The 18,111-nt window shown below is 32.6% G+C and overlaps 2 protein-coding genes across 2 annotated transcripts; one reads left to right on the plus strand and one right to left on the minus strand.

Moving 5' to 3' along the window:
* On the plus strand, positions 1,549-3,269 carry LOC108660948 (NAC domain-containing protein 101-like). The gene is made up of 2 exons (XM_018115822.1): positions 1,549-1,803; positions 2,738-3,269. Exon 2 carries the CDS (start codon positions 2,754-2,756, stop codon positions 3,246-3,248), a length of 495 nt encoding a protein of 164 aa, XP_017971311.1. The 5' UTR covers positions 1,549-1,803; positions 2,738-2,753; the 3' UTR covers positions 3,249-3,269.
* Positions 10,575-17,675, minus strand: LOC18608431. Its single transcript, XM_018115788.1, has 12 exons — positions 17,041-17,675; positions 16,177-16,450; positions 16,016-16,090; positions 15,475-15,533; positions 15,242-15,377; positions 14,182-14,278; positions 14,013-14,079; positions 13,078-13,176; positions 12,688-12,777; positions 11,932-12,086; positions 11,161-11,259; positions 10,575-10,887 (listed from the first exon to the last, which is right to left on the minus strand). Exons 2-12 carry the CDS (start codon positions 16,424-16,426, stop codon positions 10,761-10,763), a joined length of 1,254 nt encoding a protein of 417 aa, XP_017971277.1. The 5' UTR covers positions 16,427-16,450; positions 17,041-17,675; the 3' UTR covers positions 10,575-10,760.

An 18,111-nucleotide genomic window follows, 5' to 3' on the forward strand; every position in this document is an offset into this window, starting at 1 on the left:
CATCTAACTCTTATAGCTACAAATAAATAATATATATTTTCATCATTTTTAAAAACTACTTTTCATGTTTTATAAAGTAATTTAATTTGAGCAAAGCAATATGAGGTAGAGATGCTTAAGTAGAAATCTCAAAGACTTACTTTAGAACTTCATGTAAGTGTATACCCTAGAGCTAATTCACTGGGCAAGGGATACTTATTGAAATATGCATAAAATCTTAAAAGATTTCACTTCATCAAATAAGTGTTGATGGATAATAAATTATCATAAAATTAATTTGGGTGAAATTCATATACATTTGATGCTTCGCGTATAACTTGTAAAATGTTACAATTATGATGAGATTCTAATACATCAAAATACACATCTTAAATGTTCTCAGTCGATGTGTTATTGAGACCAAGCATCAATAATGTTTCAAGGTTGGCACATGTTATGTTCCTCATTATGAATGGGTAATTGGTCTCATATGATTGATGTAGAGAATACTTAAAACAAATATGTAGGTGCTTGTTCAAGTAAGAAAAAGTTCACTAAACTTAATCTGTCATGAGAATTCCATTTGATATTTCACTCAAGTGTCAAAAGATTAAATTCTCATGTGTTAGTCATGTAAGTAATCTTTAAATTTGAAACATCATTATTATCAAAGTATTATATTTTGATTTCATCTCTACAAATTCTAACCAAGGATGCCTAAAAAGAATGTCACTGGATATAGTATGAATTATATAAAGATATATGAATTGTCGAAAGAGAATCATCACTCAAGTGAAGATTGTTAAAGGGGAAGCATCCTACATACTAGTTAAGCTTGTATTGACTTGATAAAGTTTTTGGCCAAAGTAGCATGGAAGGAAAAAAGTTTCCATAAGGTATCATCTAAAGTCGACATCAAGGCTTAATAGCAAATATGGATGGCATTAAAAGTAGACATTATACCATGTTCTTTGTCCAATTCGGGATACATGACAATAGGATCAAATTACACGTAAGGCTAGACACGAAAGGTTGACTCAAACCATATGACTCTTCTTTCATTTAGGTGGTCATGATGCTTTACTAGAAACTAATCTAGTTCTATAAGTATGATTAGCTAATTAGAGAATTGGTGGTGAAGTCAAATTTGATTTAATTTGTCTAATTCCTTATGAGGATTGAAATTTTAATTTATATTTATTGCCAACATAATGAGAAGTTTAAGAAATCACTCTAAGGTAATTACTAGAAATTAATTTGGGAATCAATCAAATAGGATTTGATTGATGAAGTTGAAAGAGAGATAAATTGCAAAGTTCAATTTATGAGTTTTTAAGGTTATTGCAAGTAGTTTAAATAAAAGAGTTTATTATCCAACATGTGGGCCGGTTTCTTTAAGAGATAATTAGACCTTGTTTAATTTAATTAAATTAAACAATTAATGGACTAATCAACCAAGAATACTTATAGCCCAAGGCAAATTCTAATTTGATTAAGAGTTAATCTAAGAGTTAGATTAAAAGTCTTCTACCTCTCTATTTAAATCATCATTAGTTGCTCCTTGAAAATAAGTTTTAAGAGAAAACTTTCAGAAATCCTTAAGAGATTTCTAGTTTCTCATGTGTTGAGATTAAGATCTTCAACACTTTGAAAAAACAAACAAGGGGTTGTAAGTAGAGAGTCTACTAGCACAGATTCGGTCCTGCTCAAGGTTTAACACAACCACTTGTGCTCAAAGTTTGACACAACACTTGTTGGTGGAGAAAGAAGGATCGGAAGATAAGCAAGAAGTCATTTAAGCAATTTTGACTTCAGGCTTTTAAGGTAAACCATCAATTCCTTGCCTCTATTATTTTCAATTAAATAGGTCTATGGTTTAAGATTCTAAAAAGTTTTAAATTCCACTACATCAAGTATATCCTAAAAACCCTAACACTTCACCCTTCTTAATCAAATTTTATATTTCATTAATGATTTCAATTTCAACCTAGAATTGATCCTGTTATTCAATTTTTTTTTTCCAAATAAGGCATTTAATATTTGAAATTTGAAAGAACAAAAAATATTTATTTTAAATTTATATGCCAGTGTATTAATGTTGTTATTCTATAGTATATGTATTTCTATGACCAATTAATTCCCGTTTTTGTTTTTAATTTCTTCTCATATAACATATAAATAATTAATATGAATAAAAAACATTAATTTTAAATTTATATGCCTGTGCGTTAATGTTGTTATTCTATAGAATATGTATTTCTATGACCGATTATTTCCAGTTTTTGTTTTTAATTTCTTCTCATATAATATATAAATAAATAATATGAATAAAAAATATTAACTTTAAATTTATATGCCTGTGTATTAATGTTGTTATTCTATAGTATATGTATTTCTCTGAAGGATTATTTCCAGTTTTTTTTAATTTCTTCTCATATAATATATAAATAAATAATATGAAAAAAAAAATCAAACCGTTAGATTATTGCTCGATGACTTCTTAATGAAGCCTTTTTTTCACTTTTGATTCAATCCCCCTCAAATTCTCGGACTTGTCCGTCTTGGATTGGGAGCCATCCTCTCCATATATAAAAGCGACGAGCAGTAACACGTAACGAAACCTCTCCAGCTCTAGTTTCCATAGCATAACCAATCAAGTCTTGATTTTCTCTGACAAAGAAAATTTACATTTCTCCAATCCAGTCTCTTTTCTAACCAACAAAATCTTTTTGCTTTCCCTTCCACACGATCGTTGCAGAGAAAGCAACCTGGTGATGGATCAGGACAATGCTACTACAGCTGCTGCTGCCCCTACGTTGGTGGTGGGGCTTAGGTTTCAGCCCAGTGATGCTTTGCTAATGGGCTATCTCTACTGCAAAGTCAGTGGCAAGATGCATATGGGAGACGTAATCAAGGAATGCGATCTGTACGGGCAGAAAGAGCCCTGGGAACTTTGGGAGTTATATGGTGGGGACAAGCTTCAACCTGGCGAAGATCTCTACTTCTACACTCAGTTGAAGAAGACCCTCGATGGTTCTAGAATCAATCGCTCCGTCGGTACTGGTACATGGATGGGTGAAGATTTCAACGAGCCTATAACATTCTCCCAAAAGCTATTAGGATATAAGAAAAGATATACATACGAGGATGGAGTGACGGAACAAGTAGGAAGGTGGATCATGCAAGAGTATAATTTGAATGCTTCACTGCATGACAACGATTATGATTATGTACTTTGTCGAATAAGGAAGAATGATAGAAGTAATTGAGAATTACTGATAGGTGCTTAGAGAAGGATTTGCAATCTTAGTACTTTTTTTATAGTAATGTAATTATTACAAGTTTAAGCACTAATTAGTATTTTACTTTAAATTTTATTACTAATAATATTACATAATTAGTAAAACTTCCAAAAGAAATCGCTTCTTTTTTTTTTCAAAAAATTCTAGCAGCAATGTTCCAAATATCTAACTTCAATTACGGGCCCAAGTAATAATAAATTATTTAATTAACGCTTCTAGCTTCTGCTTAATAAAGAATGTCCAGCAATACCTAGTTAAATCATCAATGAACAATTTATAATACTTGCTGTTGTTTAATGATAATGTCTTCATTGGTCCATATATGTCAGTGTGGACAAGGTTTAATTTCTGATATGCCTTCAACACCGTTTCTTTAGGAAATGGCTTCCTGCATTGCTTGTCATACTGACACACATCACATAGTTTAACAAGCTTAATTATTGCAGGCAGACCTTCAACAAGCTCACTAGATTACATTTTATTCATTGAACCATAATTAACATGAACAAGCCTTTTGTGCCAAGTTTCCAACAAGTCAATACCACTATAACAAGCATTCAAACTTGTTTCCATTCATAGGATAGCATTTATTTTGCATTCTAATAGTCAACAAGTCAATACCATCAGGATAAAAAATGGTACACTTCTTATCTTTAGAAAGCAGTGCATGCTTTTAATCATCTTGTTGCTTTACACTTAAAAATTATGATCAGCCTCAGAAACATAGTACATGTCATTTATGAACCTAATACCAAAAGCTATATTTACACTTACAGTACCAATACCAAGTATACCCAGATAAACAGCATTTCTTATTTTCATTCGAGCTCTAAGACTCTTATCCAATTCACTGAATGAGCTCACATTACCTGTAAGATGATTTGAGCATCCACTGTCAATCAACCAGGTATTGCTAGCTGCTGATTCACCATTTATTTAAGCCCTGAACAGCACTTCCTTAGCTTCACCAGCTTCTTTAGCTACTGCAGCTTTCCTTTCATCTGATTTCTTTGCCTTACACACCTTTTCTACATGACTTAGCTATTTGCAGGCTCTTCTACACTTCACATTTGGCTTGTACCAGTAGTACATTGGAGTGTGGTTTTTCTTTTTGGAGTGAGTGCAGGGAAGGTACTTGTCATTGTTCTTCCCCTGTTTCCTATCTGCAGCCTTGTTGCCCTTGCCTTCGAGCTTTTTTGAGCTTCCACCCTTGACCTATAAGCTTTTGGTTTTGGCAACGATCGCATTTTTAACAGGTTCTTCACTTCTAAAAGCCCTCTTTTGCTCTTGAGCCAGTAAAGCACTAACCAATTCGTTGACAGAAATCTTGGTTAGATCTTTTAAGTCTTCTAGAGATGATATCTTTAACTTGAATCTCTCTAAAAGACTGACCAACATCTTGTTGACTACCCTTCTTTCACTCATCTCTTCCCCCGAGATCCTTAATTGATTTACTAGACTCAGCACCTTGTTTGTGTAAGTCTGAATGCTTTTATCTTCTTGCATTCTCATCAACTCAAATTGCTTGGAAAAGTTTAACACACGCATTTGCCTAGTTCGATCATTACCGTGATATTCTTCTTTCAAGCGATCCCAGCCTTGCTTGGGATCTTTCAGATTCATGATTTTAGCAAATGGCTTATTGCAAACAAATGAGGGCCTTGTAGCATTTTGCTACCTCCTCACTGTGTTGCTTAATTTAGATCAACGTAGGGTTGGCATGCCTCTGTACAAGTACTTCTCCGTTTTCAACAACATCCCAGAGATCCAATGCCTTCAGATATGACCTCATTTTAACAGCCCAGAAATGATAATTTTCCCTAAAGAAGATAAAAGGTGTTACAACACTGAACCTAGATGTTGCCATTGAAGAAATCTTAAAATGAATTTTAAAACTAACACTCGATTCATAGGTCCCTTAAGAAAAGAGGCTCTGATACCATGTTGAGTTTCTGCAGAGAAAGTTTCCAAAACAATAAGAAATATGAAAAACAGTGTAGAGAGGATGAAGAAAAACCAAGAACAAGAAAGAATGATTTTGGCTCAAACAATTGAACTTTTTTCATTTCATGCTTATCTATCATACTGAAAATAAAACTGACTCAGGCTCCTCAGATGCAGCATCGAGATTTATACATTACCATCAAACAAGGAAGCTTAGCATAGAAATCCAAGTATTGGACGCTGTGCAGGCAACGGCTAAAAGAACAAAGAAGAAAAATGTGACTTAAAGAAATGAGTAAAGAAAAAACACTGGACGACAGCGTTTCAGTAACAAAGAAACTTAAAACCTTTCAAAACGACATAATAGTCCTGCGTATAATTAAATAAAAAGAGTGAAGTCGAAAACAACCATTTTGCATCTAACAGCTATCTTCTTCCTTTAATCCTTTAGTTGTTTCTTGTCTTCTTTACCAAATCTGCTTTCTTAGCCAAATGAAAACGATCAATCTCTGACAGATGGTGCTGCTAATGCTAGTTTAGTGAGGAAGGGGGTTGATAAAAGCATTAAAACTTCTAATCAAGACAAGAAAAGAATAAGTAAAAAGAAAGAAAAAGGATAGTATGAGGGACAAGAAGAGCAAAGAAAACAGTAGGTTTTGACTAGTTATTGTTGTTCCAAGCTTGTGTGATTGTGATACATCCTCGCCCAAAATGTTTGTTCACCTTAATAATGAAGATGGTACCATCTCAACCTTTTTTTTCATATATTTCTAGCACATTAATATTTAGCATCATATATTTCTAGCACATTAATATTTAGCAAGGTTAATAGTTAGCACTTCTTAACACTCAACCTTTTTTTCTTTATCAAAATTTTCTATTTAAATCTACACAACAGTAAGGGTTTTTGTTTTATTTTATTTAATTATAGGCACTCGAATACATAGATTTTAGATAATAGCTATACTTAATTGCTATTGGTCGCTTGATTCAAAAGTTGTTGGAGAATTTATATGAAAGCGAATGCATTTATAGAAACATGTTTGAATCGTTGAACATTTTCAATAATAATAAGTGTGACACACAGTTTCACATTGTAAAAAAAAAAATTTTAAATAAAAAAACAAATAAGTTTATCATAAGTGCAAATTGGATCATGGTTAGATTTTTCAAATCTGAGTTGATTTTGAAAATTAATTAAATTAATATATTTAGATGATGTGTTGCAAAATTTGAGATGTTGTTGGGCTTTTCTTTCTTTCTATCTTAACTTTCTATGTTCTCATTTGATAGTCGTGGATCTTTGGAAATGATCTAATTTGTAAGGATAAGCACCTTGACCAAATGCAACTCTCATATATTATTAAAGTACGCCTCACCACTAGTGCAAAGGGAAATGACTTTCAATATTTGCTTCATAATGATTTTCTTTTAACCCCTCTACCATCTCTACTCCACATTGAGCTCCCTGAAACTTAATATCGATGACTCGACTATTGGGAAATCGAGTCCTAATGTTATAGGGGGTGGGTGCTACACAATCATACAAGTATCATCAAACGTTTTTTTTTAGGTCTATTGAAATTAAATATTCTAACCCTATTAAATTTATTAAAGTATTTTTTTTTTTATATTCACTTCTTAGACTACCTCTCACTCTCTCATTATTGAAAACGGTTCCAATAATGCAATTAAGCTACACTATAAAAAAATAGACTTTTTTCGACTAAATTTTTTGTAGGAAATAGTCAAGTTGCTACTGGAAATGCTTTTTTTCGATGAATTTTCAACGAAATTTTTCATTAAAAATTTCGTCTCTGAAAATATTGTCGAAAATACTTTTCATCGAAAATCCATCAAAGAATTCCGACCAAATTTTCATTGAAAATATACACAAATCCATCAAAAAATATCTAAATTTCGATATATTATTTTTCACAAAACCCGTCGAAAAACACAAAAATTCCAACGGAAGTTTCCGTTTAAACGTCCAATGGAATTTTTCATTGAAAATTACCAATGAATTTTCAATGAAATTTTCTGTTGAAATTTAACAACGAAGTTTCCAACGAAATTTTTCATTAAAAATTTGCAACGGGTTTTCCTTTGAAATTTTGTAGTGGGAAAATTTTTCACTAATAACAACCCAAAATTGCAATAATCTAGAATTGTAGAGAAGCGGAAGGGAACTTGTCTGTCTCCTCTTATTTAACCAAATTTTTTTAAATTAATAGAGCAGGACAATCACAACATCTACAGCTTTATAGAAAAATAGCAACTCTTTCCCAACGGAAAAGGAGATAGAGACAAATTCTGACTCCTAATGGTCCAACCACACTCTTAAGCAGCTCAATTACAAAATTTAATACAATTATCTTTCAACTAGCTAATAAGCTGCAATCAAAAGATAAATTAAAAACAGGCAGAAAATTGAGTATTAGAAATATGTTCTCAAATTTTGTAGATCAACTTATTGGTGTAATAACAGCTTATTCAACACTAGTTTACAAGCACGAGCAAATATTCTACCAGATTGACCATTTTTTTCTGAGAATTAGAAAAAAAATTTTAATAGGGAGGAAAAACAAAAAGATCTCTATAAAGGGACATGACAGAGATCCAACAAGGAGTGAAACAAAACATGACAGAAAATAGAGGAGTCTGCTCTCGCTTCTAGTTAATTACAGCACCCAGAGCAGAGTAGAGCAGAGCAATCACAATCACAATCACAATCACAATCCACAATCACACACAAACACAACCACACCTACTTTAGTAACCATCAATCAAATGAAAAACAACAAAAGGAACAGAATCAGCAAGCAATTACACAAGGTGCAAGCCAAAATGAACTGCAAAAAGAAAAAGCAGAACAGAACAGTAACTCTCAAGCATCAGGGATTAATAATAAAAACTCACAATCTCTATTAACTCCATAAAATGGTGCAAAATATTAAAACTAAATCAGGAAAGGGGGAAATTAATTCAAAACCTTAAAACCTCCAAAATGGAGAACCCCAATTATGGAATCGACCAAAAAACTTTCGATTTTTTGAACAAGATGAGATTCATTTGTCTAGAAACATAAGAACCACGAAAAGAATAGAAGAAGCTAGAAGAAGACGGTAAACAAAGAGAAAGGTGTGTCACTTGGTTCTTTTCTTTAATGAATCGATCGAGTTTTGGAAAAAGAAAAAAACCCTAAAAAAATAGGCAAAAATAGATGAAGTGAGATCAGTGGGAGGAGAGAAAAGGGAAGAGAAAAGATATGTTGTAGTCACTAATTAAAAAAAACCCTATTCTGTTTTTTTCAATGCATTTTTTTTTTTGTTGGGTGAGGATTTTTCACTATTTTAAAAAAATAAATATTTAATGTACATTGAAGTAAATTTATAATTAAAATTTTGATGGCTTTAAATTTAGTTAAGATGTATGAAAATTGATTAATAAAAAAACTGATTAAACAAATATTGATTTTAAATTTATTTAAAAGAACATGTGTTAATTAGTCTAAGATGAAAGTACATTACTTAATTATATATTTGCACATGTGTTAGTCTAAGATGGAAGTCATAAATAACCATGGCCCAGAGTTGCATATAAAAAATTAATATATATATATATATTTGCACCAAAGTTTATTCTTAATATCATATATTAATTAATATTAATATATAATTTATATCATTTAAAATATATAATTACATGTAATTTCACATTAATTAATACAAATTTAGATATATATATATATATATATTATCAATTTTAAATATTTATAAAAACTCAAATACATACTATACACAAAAACTAAAATATAATATTTTTATTTTATCCAAACTAAAATATTTAATTTTTTGTTTGTGATTTGGATAAGTGCTTGTTTGCTCTACAAGGCTTTTCTATTAAGCAAAGCACAGCTAACTATGTTTGATAGTGTATTTATAACTATAATAATTATAATATATTAATACATAAGATATTTACTATCATATATTAATATTAACATTAAATTATATCGGGTAAAATATATATAACCTATAATTTCATATTAATATAGGTTTATAAATATATATATATAGTTAATATTAAATTGTTATGATTATGATTTGTATATGTGCATATAACAAACTAAATAATATATTTTAAGTATATTATTAATTAATTAGTTTACTATCATTCTTCTTAATAATTTATATTAACTAATATTAGTACATCAAGTATTATTATTTTTGTCTAACTTATATATATAGTAGTTTTCTTAATTTATATTATCTATAGTATTAGTACCTAAAGTATTATTAGTTTTTGTTTAATTATATGTTAGATTTTATAATCTCTTTTTATAAAATGAAAATGCTTCTTATGTTATTTTTATAAACATTTTATAAATAACATTACTAAATTTGGAACTGTTATATAATATTTATGATTTTATTATAATTTTTCAAAATATATAAGAAATAATAACCAAGGAAAATATATTTAAATATTTAAACCACCAAACTCACTATGTATATATTTAATTTTCTTAATATAAAGGATTAATAAAATTTAAAATAATTTTTAATATATTTTGAATAAAAAATTAAAAAAATAGTAATATTGATTGAATTTTTCTACGAAATATTCTGTTGAAAAATTCAACTCCTAAAACTTTCCAATCCGTCATAAGTTCCGTTAGAAAATTTGGTGGATTAATTTTTTTTCTGTAAAAACTATTTCCGACGGATTTTCAACCGAAATAATTCCGTCGGAAATTTTTGTCCAAAATTCTGTTGAAAAATTTGGTGGGATTAATTTTTTTTTTGCGCTAAAACTGTTTTCGATGGATTTTCAACGGAATCATTTTCGTTGAAAAATTCCATCCAAAATCTATCGGTACAAATAAAATAAATTTCCGTTAGATATTCGTCAAAAATTCATCTCCAAAGGTCAATTTTTTTTGTAGTACTAGAAACTATACTCCAGTTTCTTAACAATTGAGACGTATCTCTAATCTTCATTGTCTTAGCAGTGGTATTTTTTGTCTCTCTTTCCAACACATTTTTAGAGAGACAAATTCAATTGCAGTTGGAATGACAGAAAGCAAGAATTTTCCTGACAGCAATTCCTTGGCTTCTCTGTAATATTTCTTTCCGAGGGGGCATTTTGCTATGCTTATCTCCTGCTTTTGGGTTGGTTGGTTGGGGTTGCGCTTTCAAAGTGTTTAGCTTTTCGTTACCCTTTGCTTTGGAGATTGCTTAGTGGGCTTTTTGTATCTAACTTCCATCAATAAAATCTATTTTGTCTTTCGAAGATTTAAAAAAAAAAAAAACGTTTGAGTGAAAAAGTCTAATAAGCAAAGAAAAGTGACGAATACATATACATTCATAGTCAAATGAAAAGACAAACGTAAAGAATACGAAAACGCAAAGATCATCACTAAACCTATCGAAATACATTCAACAACTTAATTTGATAAGATCCATATGATGTTTTACATTTCTTTTTTTTATTTTGCAATATTTGGTACACATTTCATGTCTTTTTGAGGGTTTACTTGGTAGGAAACAAATTTTGAACTTGTAAATCATTCCATGAAGGATCCATTGAAGGAAGCTGATAATCATCAGGTTTTAGGGACAAAACAAAGTCTGGCAATGCTGGAGCTAACTGCATAATCCTGGAACACAAATTTTACAAAATAAGTCGCTCAGGGATGAATTGTAATTACAAATTTACAATATTTTTATCCAAGTCATGTCAAAGAATAGAAAGAGGGGTCGGTCAGAAATAACAGTCTTGAAAGAATCATCCAGCATTTCCCTTGATCATGTTCTTACTTACAGGAAGGTAAATCAAACATCAACTTCAATTTCTAACAACCTAAATTCTAGACAGTTGAAAAAGGAAAGGAAATTAAAAATTAAAAATAAAACCAAAGATAGCGACTTACATTTCGTGATTTTGTGAATCCCAATTGAATGTTTTGCTTGATACGTCTTTTGGAATCCTCTCAGAAAGATACTTGCTAGCTCCCCAGAGAGGAGGATTACTGGACCAAAAGCAAGTGGTTGTGTATTTAAGTGAAGATGGCTAAAGCAGAAGCATCTTAAAAACAACAGAACAAAATTACAAACAATAAAGCTCCTTCCACCATTTGTAGCAAGGTGTGACATCTATCGACTAGATGAAATCTGGGGTAAAACAAATCAATAAACACTAAATGCTCCACAATCTACTACTTAAACCAGGCCCTGAGACAATCTATGCTATTCTGCTTTTACTTTTTAATGTTTTGGTTATTGATTTTTGTCCCTTACTGTTGATGGGGTAGGGGGCAGCAGCTCTAACGTGCTACATTCTCTAGTTTTAATGTAACTCATCTTCATTAGAAGTTAAAAAACATATTGCACTTGTCCACATCTCCTCATATCTATTGATAGCAATCAACTGGTTCCTTAAAATGTGTCATTTGTAAAGCAATGCTAACAATGCTAGATTCTATACTTCCTTATTTCCATTTTCCCTCATCTAGTAAATGAACTATTTTGATTGTAAGGGACCCCAAGGAAAAGATTCAGGATAAGAACTTGTTTTTAAGCAATGAAATTAAATCAAGGAAACTTGATAATGAAATGATTGTTCCAGCATTTGTCTAGAAACAGCCGTACATATCCAGACATTCATTTAGTTATACACAAGAGAAAGGTCAGAAGTAAACTACCATGACGCAGGAGGTGTCATATGAAAGGAGTCGCAAGCCTTTTTGCTTTCTTTGAGATACTCTTCTGCTGCATGTAGAGCAGCTGCAGCGTTCTCAGCAGACTTTTCTGCATTCCCTTCTTCAAGGATTAATCCATGTAGATAGTATGCAACAGCCTGGAATAAAAGGATATGTCATATTCACTGTTAGATGCTGAAGTCTACCATCCAGAGGACAAAAGGTGAGGTTCAGCATTCTATATAAATCATTACAACAAGAGACTGAAACAGTTTTCTTCTAGGGCTAGATTCAAAAGCTTTAAAAAAGTGTTTTAAACAGAGAAATTAGGCATTTCACATGCAAATATGGAAGGGACTAGTAAATATTGAGAGAATTGATCTCCATAAATGTCTATCATATGGACTCTAAGGCTGGGTTTGAGTTAGAGAGAATAATCAAATTGCAGAAATCAGAACCCACTCAACCTCTTTGCAGACTGAAACTGATAACCGTTGATAAAGTAACATTCTTTATTACATTTACATCCTCCCTGGGGACCTATATACCTTGTACTTTTTTGTCAAGGTAACTGGTTAGATAAAACATTAGCCATAGACCTCGACCAAAAAGACCAAATGAGATGGTGATGAACTACTAGCTCCTGAAGAGACGTTTGCATGTTCAAATCCCAACCACATCAAACACTCTTATGTCTACTTTTGCTACAAAATAACTAGTGCGAGTAGCAGCCCAGTGGGTGGTTATGGAGATTTATACCTTAGCTTCAACATGCTTCCACCGAATGAAAAGCTTATGCTTTTCTCCCCATCCATTTGCTAGAGGAAGGTCCATTATGTGCTCCTGAGCCTGCATTAAATGTATGAACAAGACATCATTAAAGGTTAAAATTAACCACTTCAGAGTCCAATAAAGTTAAGCTTCCATCAGATTGATGAGTAACTACGGAAAGAGAATAAAATATATAATTTGACTAATACTTTCCACTTAATCTTGATGGAGGAGAAAAGAAGCAAAGATCACAAACACTAGCTGAAAAACTTATGTTCATCACTTGACCTTAGTTTAGTACAAGCACCCAACATAAAAAAAATATAATAAAGGAAAAAAGAAAACCTACTGCCTGCATGGAATGACCGATGAATTTACCTGATGCCAGTATTTAACCATCTCACACGCTAGCCTCCTTTTCACTGCCAGTGTGGCCTTGATACTATCAATTGCCATTCCTAGTTGAATCTCAACACCCTGTAAATTTGGAAAATAGAGGCAGCAGAAGGCAGGAAAAGAGAAAGAAAGAAATTAGAGCAAGAAGTGTATATTAGTTTTTCAGTGGAAACAATTAACATTAGCCAGAAAATAAGTTTTAATGTACACAATTCTGACTGAACTAAGCCTCCAAGAAGCATCAATTTAACAAGTTTAAGTTGTATATTGATCATCCTTCATCAGTCTAAATCTAAATATGTCTTGATCAGAATAACTCCAAAACGTTTTTAGGAAATCATTTCTTTTTCAGAACAAGGTTGTGCTCCCAGTTTGTTTCAAGTGTTTTTGGCTCGACATAAATGTTGGTCCTACACATTTCAGGGCAGATAAAACTATTCAGAATCAACTGCCCATATGATTAACCAAACATTGCCTGGTAGAATTTGCTATATACCTGAATGTCTGTCAACTCAATATATCCTAATTGCACATCTGAAAGCAATTCCCCTCTGCTCCCATTCTGTTCTTATTTCACTCTTAACCAATAACTCAAATAACATTCATCACTACTATTATCCCAAAAAACATTTAAACACTGCCAGGCAATGACTAACAATTAGAGAATCGACTTTAGTTCTACAACAATCCACTTTGTTGTTTTCCATTTTCTTTAAAATTACAAGCATGCAATTTGAGTTGTACCTGTATACTATATAGAATGCATCCTCTATTGTTGTTACTGCAAAGTTTGCCATCACTTAAATATAAGATAACCAATTTCTATATATAGATCTAAATAATGAATATCAGGGCCTTAATCAAAAGAAGCAAAAAAAGCAGAACATCAGCTGGGTAGTTATATATTATCAAATTACCTGGCCTAATGCTTGCAAACAAAGGGCTTTAAGCACTCCCTCTGTCAGGTCTAATGGCAAATCCTTCCTGCAATAAGCAGTAGTTTTAGGCACTGTTTAGTCCTCTTAGTGTATTATAATACATAAGGAAAAGGAAACCTGTATTAGAACTCAAATCTTTTGAGCAAACCTAAGTTCTGAGGGTAGTTGGGGGAGAACTTGCTGGACAGCAAAATCCAGATATCCGGCTGCCTTTAAGAAGATATCAATGGAAGCTCGCTTGCACTCTTAATAAAAATAATGGAAAGCGGTCAGACTAGCAGAGAAGGTCACAAGTTAAGAGCAAGGAAAGGAAATTGAAAGAAACATCTGACATATTGTCCCTGCATTGCCACCTAAAGATTATCAACTCAGAGAAAGAGATTGGCATTTACCATTGCCTGACTGCCTGAGGTACCAATAACCTAAGGATCAGTTGGCATTTCCCCTTCCTTAAAGTAAGGGGATCTTCAAGTGAATAAGGGATAGGGAAGGCCACCCCTGGTTGTGGCACTCAATTAATTATCCAAAAAAGAAAAAACATTGCAAAGATGGAAAAGAAACTAGAAATTTCCAAAAATATAAGTTAACATAAAGAGTGGAATTAATGTAAAATTAAGAGTCAGGATCTGCTACAAGAAAGCTTCCCCTGTGAACTTTGCGGAGTGGTCTCATGCATTCAAGGGGTAGATTCATTCATGGTATTATTAAAGGAGCCAGTCTCAGACTAAAAAAGCTTATTTGTGTCAGCATTGTAAGATTGGCCGAAGCAACCTTGCTTATTGATGCAAGTAAATTCAAAGGATGGGCATCCTTCATACAAGCATGCATCAATAGTTGCACTTCTAAATTTATGTATCGTTTACAAAACTAAGGGACTAAGGCAGTTATGATGCATAATGCAACCTTTGCTACACATAGTTCTCAGTAATCCTTCGCATGGCACCTTTTCATATCTGTATCATAAATAGAAGGGATTTATGCAATATGCATTTTTCATGTACAGTACACTCTCTGAAATGATGAAGTTCATGGAGTAATACAGATACAAGTCATAACTAGTTTGGTTGGCACTTGTATACTCAAGAACTGCATGGAACAAATTTTTTCCACATGCTTTCTCAGTCCTCTATTACCAAGACTACAAAAACCTTAAGAGAGAATAAGAACAGGCTACAGCAGATGGATAAGAAAGAATTAATTAGTCTCACCTTCTGATACTTTAGATTGATAACCATCAGCAGATGTGTTAGGAAGAAGCAATAAATTGGCCTGTGATAACGATAGAATTGCCATCAATTGCAAAACTGATAGTACCTCATACCAAGAATCTGACATGGTAGTCTCCTGCATGATAAAAAGCTTTTTGAAAATGAAACTGTAGCAATTGAAGGGACTCAGCTATTAAAAAAAAAAAAAGGGGGATTCACATCCGATAATTCACCTCCACTTCATCTTCCTGATTTACCCAACAGAATTGCAAGTTATGTTTTAGCTGGTTACCTGTAAGTGGTCAAAAAGATAAAAGACTTATTCTGAAACAGAGGACATGACAAAAATGGAGGATCCCTTTCAAGCTACAAATCAAAAGCTCAAAAGGAGACGAGGAAAAGAGATTTTTTTTTTTTCAGATGTAGATAGTAATTCTTCAGGTACGGAGAACAGAATCCTCCAGTCAACTGAACTGAAATCAATAGTTTGAGCATTTGGCTTAGTAGAGTTCAATTTCATTTTGAACAAGAAAGTCATATATATATATATATATCTTACTTGAAAATTTATTGTTTTTCCTCACTCCAGTTCTCAGAAACCAAAAATGAACTCACAAAAAGGTAGTAGGATTTTTATAAGACAAGAATCACTAATTAAATATCCACTTATTCCCTTCACATTGACTGCTGCATTCTCAATATGTTTAACAATATAACATAATTTAAGAAGTGCTTCTGTTCCGTGGCAGAATGGCATGTAGTTAAGCTACATACCATTTTCAACTAGCCCCAGTAGAACTGGCAAGTAATCTTCAAGACCCTGCTGCAGATCAGCCAACGTGGAACCTCCTGCATTATAAGATTTGTGTCTAATTAAACAAGAACATCATACAATTACCATGGAAAATTTCAAAGTTCTAAGGAAGTCAGCAAACCGTGTTGCGTGGCTGTTCTTCTTCGCTTAGTAGTCATAGGTGCTTCTTGACCTGCCATGACCACTATACGTGTTCTAAGTGCAGATAGGCGTTCAACCAAACTCTTGGATAATCCATCACCAAGTGGTTGAGCAAAATCAAGTGGCATAGGAATTCTCAGTCCAGGAACAAAAACTACAATCTCCCCAATATTTTTTGGCCTCCTTCTGGTTTCCCCTGCAACATCTGGAGTCGATAGCAGGCACCCCATTTCTTCGAATTTAGACCCTCAAGTCTTGAAACATTAAGCATATCATATAAGATCAGAATAGGAAGATCAAGTGGAATATTTTTAACTCTTTTCGTACTACATGAGGATGGAATGAATTATTATCTGACTGTGAAGTTTGACCAATCATAATCCATTTTATAAAATTAGCAAGAAACCAAGAACCGAAATTCTTATTCTTTTCCAGTACAGAAGGATACATAATAGTGAGAAATTGCAAGGAACGACATTGATGCACGTGAACAATGGCAAACTGGAAAGCACATACTAACAAACCAAGTTTCAAGAATGATTCAATAAACAAATTATCATATATCAAATGCAAAGATAGAAAATGAGTGCAAAGCATAAGAAAGCAAACAAGCAAGGATTAATTAAATGCCAAGTTGCTTATCAACCAACTAGTAGGCAACAAACAAGGAACCATTGAGTAGCTTCAAAGAAGCATCCAATACAAACAATGCATAGAAAATTAACCCAAAAACATTTCCTGGGTTTTTCAGACCTTCCCCCCTCTATACTCCATATCATTACTTCCTTGATAATTAGAAATGTTTTAGCACCATCAATAAGAACAGAACATAAATTTAACATACCTGACAAGGTATTCTCATGCAATAGTTAGGAAACGTCTAATCAAAATCTCCATGTATATATGTATGAACATATCTCTGCTCAAATACTTCACCTGTTATAAAGCAAACAGAAAGCCCAGAAAGACGGTGAAACAAGAAAATAAAACGGTTAAAAGGAACACATATTAGGCGGTTACACGAGTTGATATATAAATCTGTGTTTTGCTGGTTTCAGTTGCGTTTTGGTTCGAGTTGTAGTAGCTGGATTTCTGACATCGAAAGCAGGGTTGCTTTGCTTTCTGGCAAACTTTGGTGAAATGGGTAGTGATTGTTTCCACATTTTTCTTTTTCCCCCCTTGTTATTGTACACATTGGCGTTGCATAAAAGGTGCAAACATCCTATACGTCAGAAATTGGAAAGCGGCCATTTCGTAAGACATGAACTCTGGAAACGTAATAAAAAAGTTGAGCCTACTAAAAGCAAAACTTTTGTTGAACTAGTCACATGTGTCATCCATGAATTAGTTAAATGACCAAATATTTTTTTAGCTTTAAGCTGACTTTCTGAAGGGAAACAGCCGTGTACCTCAGTATAGATGACATTTTATAATGCCCCAAAAGGCGAACCTTTTAGTTTTACTTTGCCAATTGCAGCATACAGACTCAACAAAGTGCTCCTCCTTTTATCTCTCCTCTTGGTTTTTTTCGGAAAACAAACGTGGATGAAGACTGTAAATACCAATAATACAAGCACAAAATGTGCACCTTACCTTTGAAAGAATGATAGCTAGTTGCTGATTGGGGAAACCGGAGCAGCCCTTTACTTGTAAACACCGGTTGCCTAGTCATTAAAGAAAATCTCAACGACATTCGTCACTATACGTATTTATACAAAATTCAAAGATATTTCTGTTTTGTACATACGAATATTCATTGCCTGAGAGAATATGCAAAAAGATATATAGCCTCCTTTCCTTGCTAATGCACCTACTTCTCTTGCAGTTTGTGATTTCAAGTTCTAATTATCTCTATTCATTGCCACGAGTTATATATTATCTCATTCACGAAATTAAAAATTTGGGATTATTTATT

This window comes from Theobroma cacao, chromosome 2, assembly GCF_000208745.1.
Source record: "Theobroma cacao cultivar B97-61/B2 chromosome 2, Criollo_cocoa_genome_V2, whole genome shotgun sequence".
In the NCBI taxonomy this organism is placed as follows: Eukaryota; Viridiplantae; Streptophyta; class Magnoliopsida; order Malvales; family Malvaceae; genus Theobroma; species Theobroma cacao.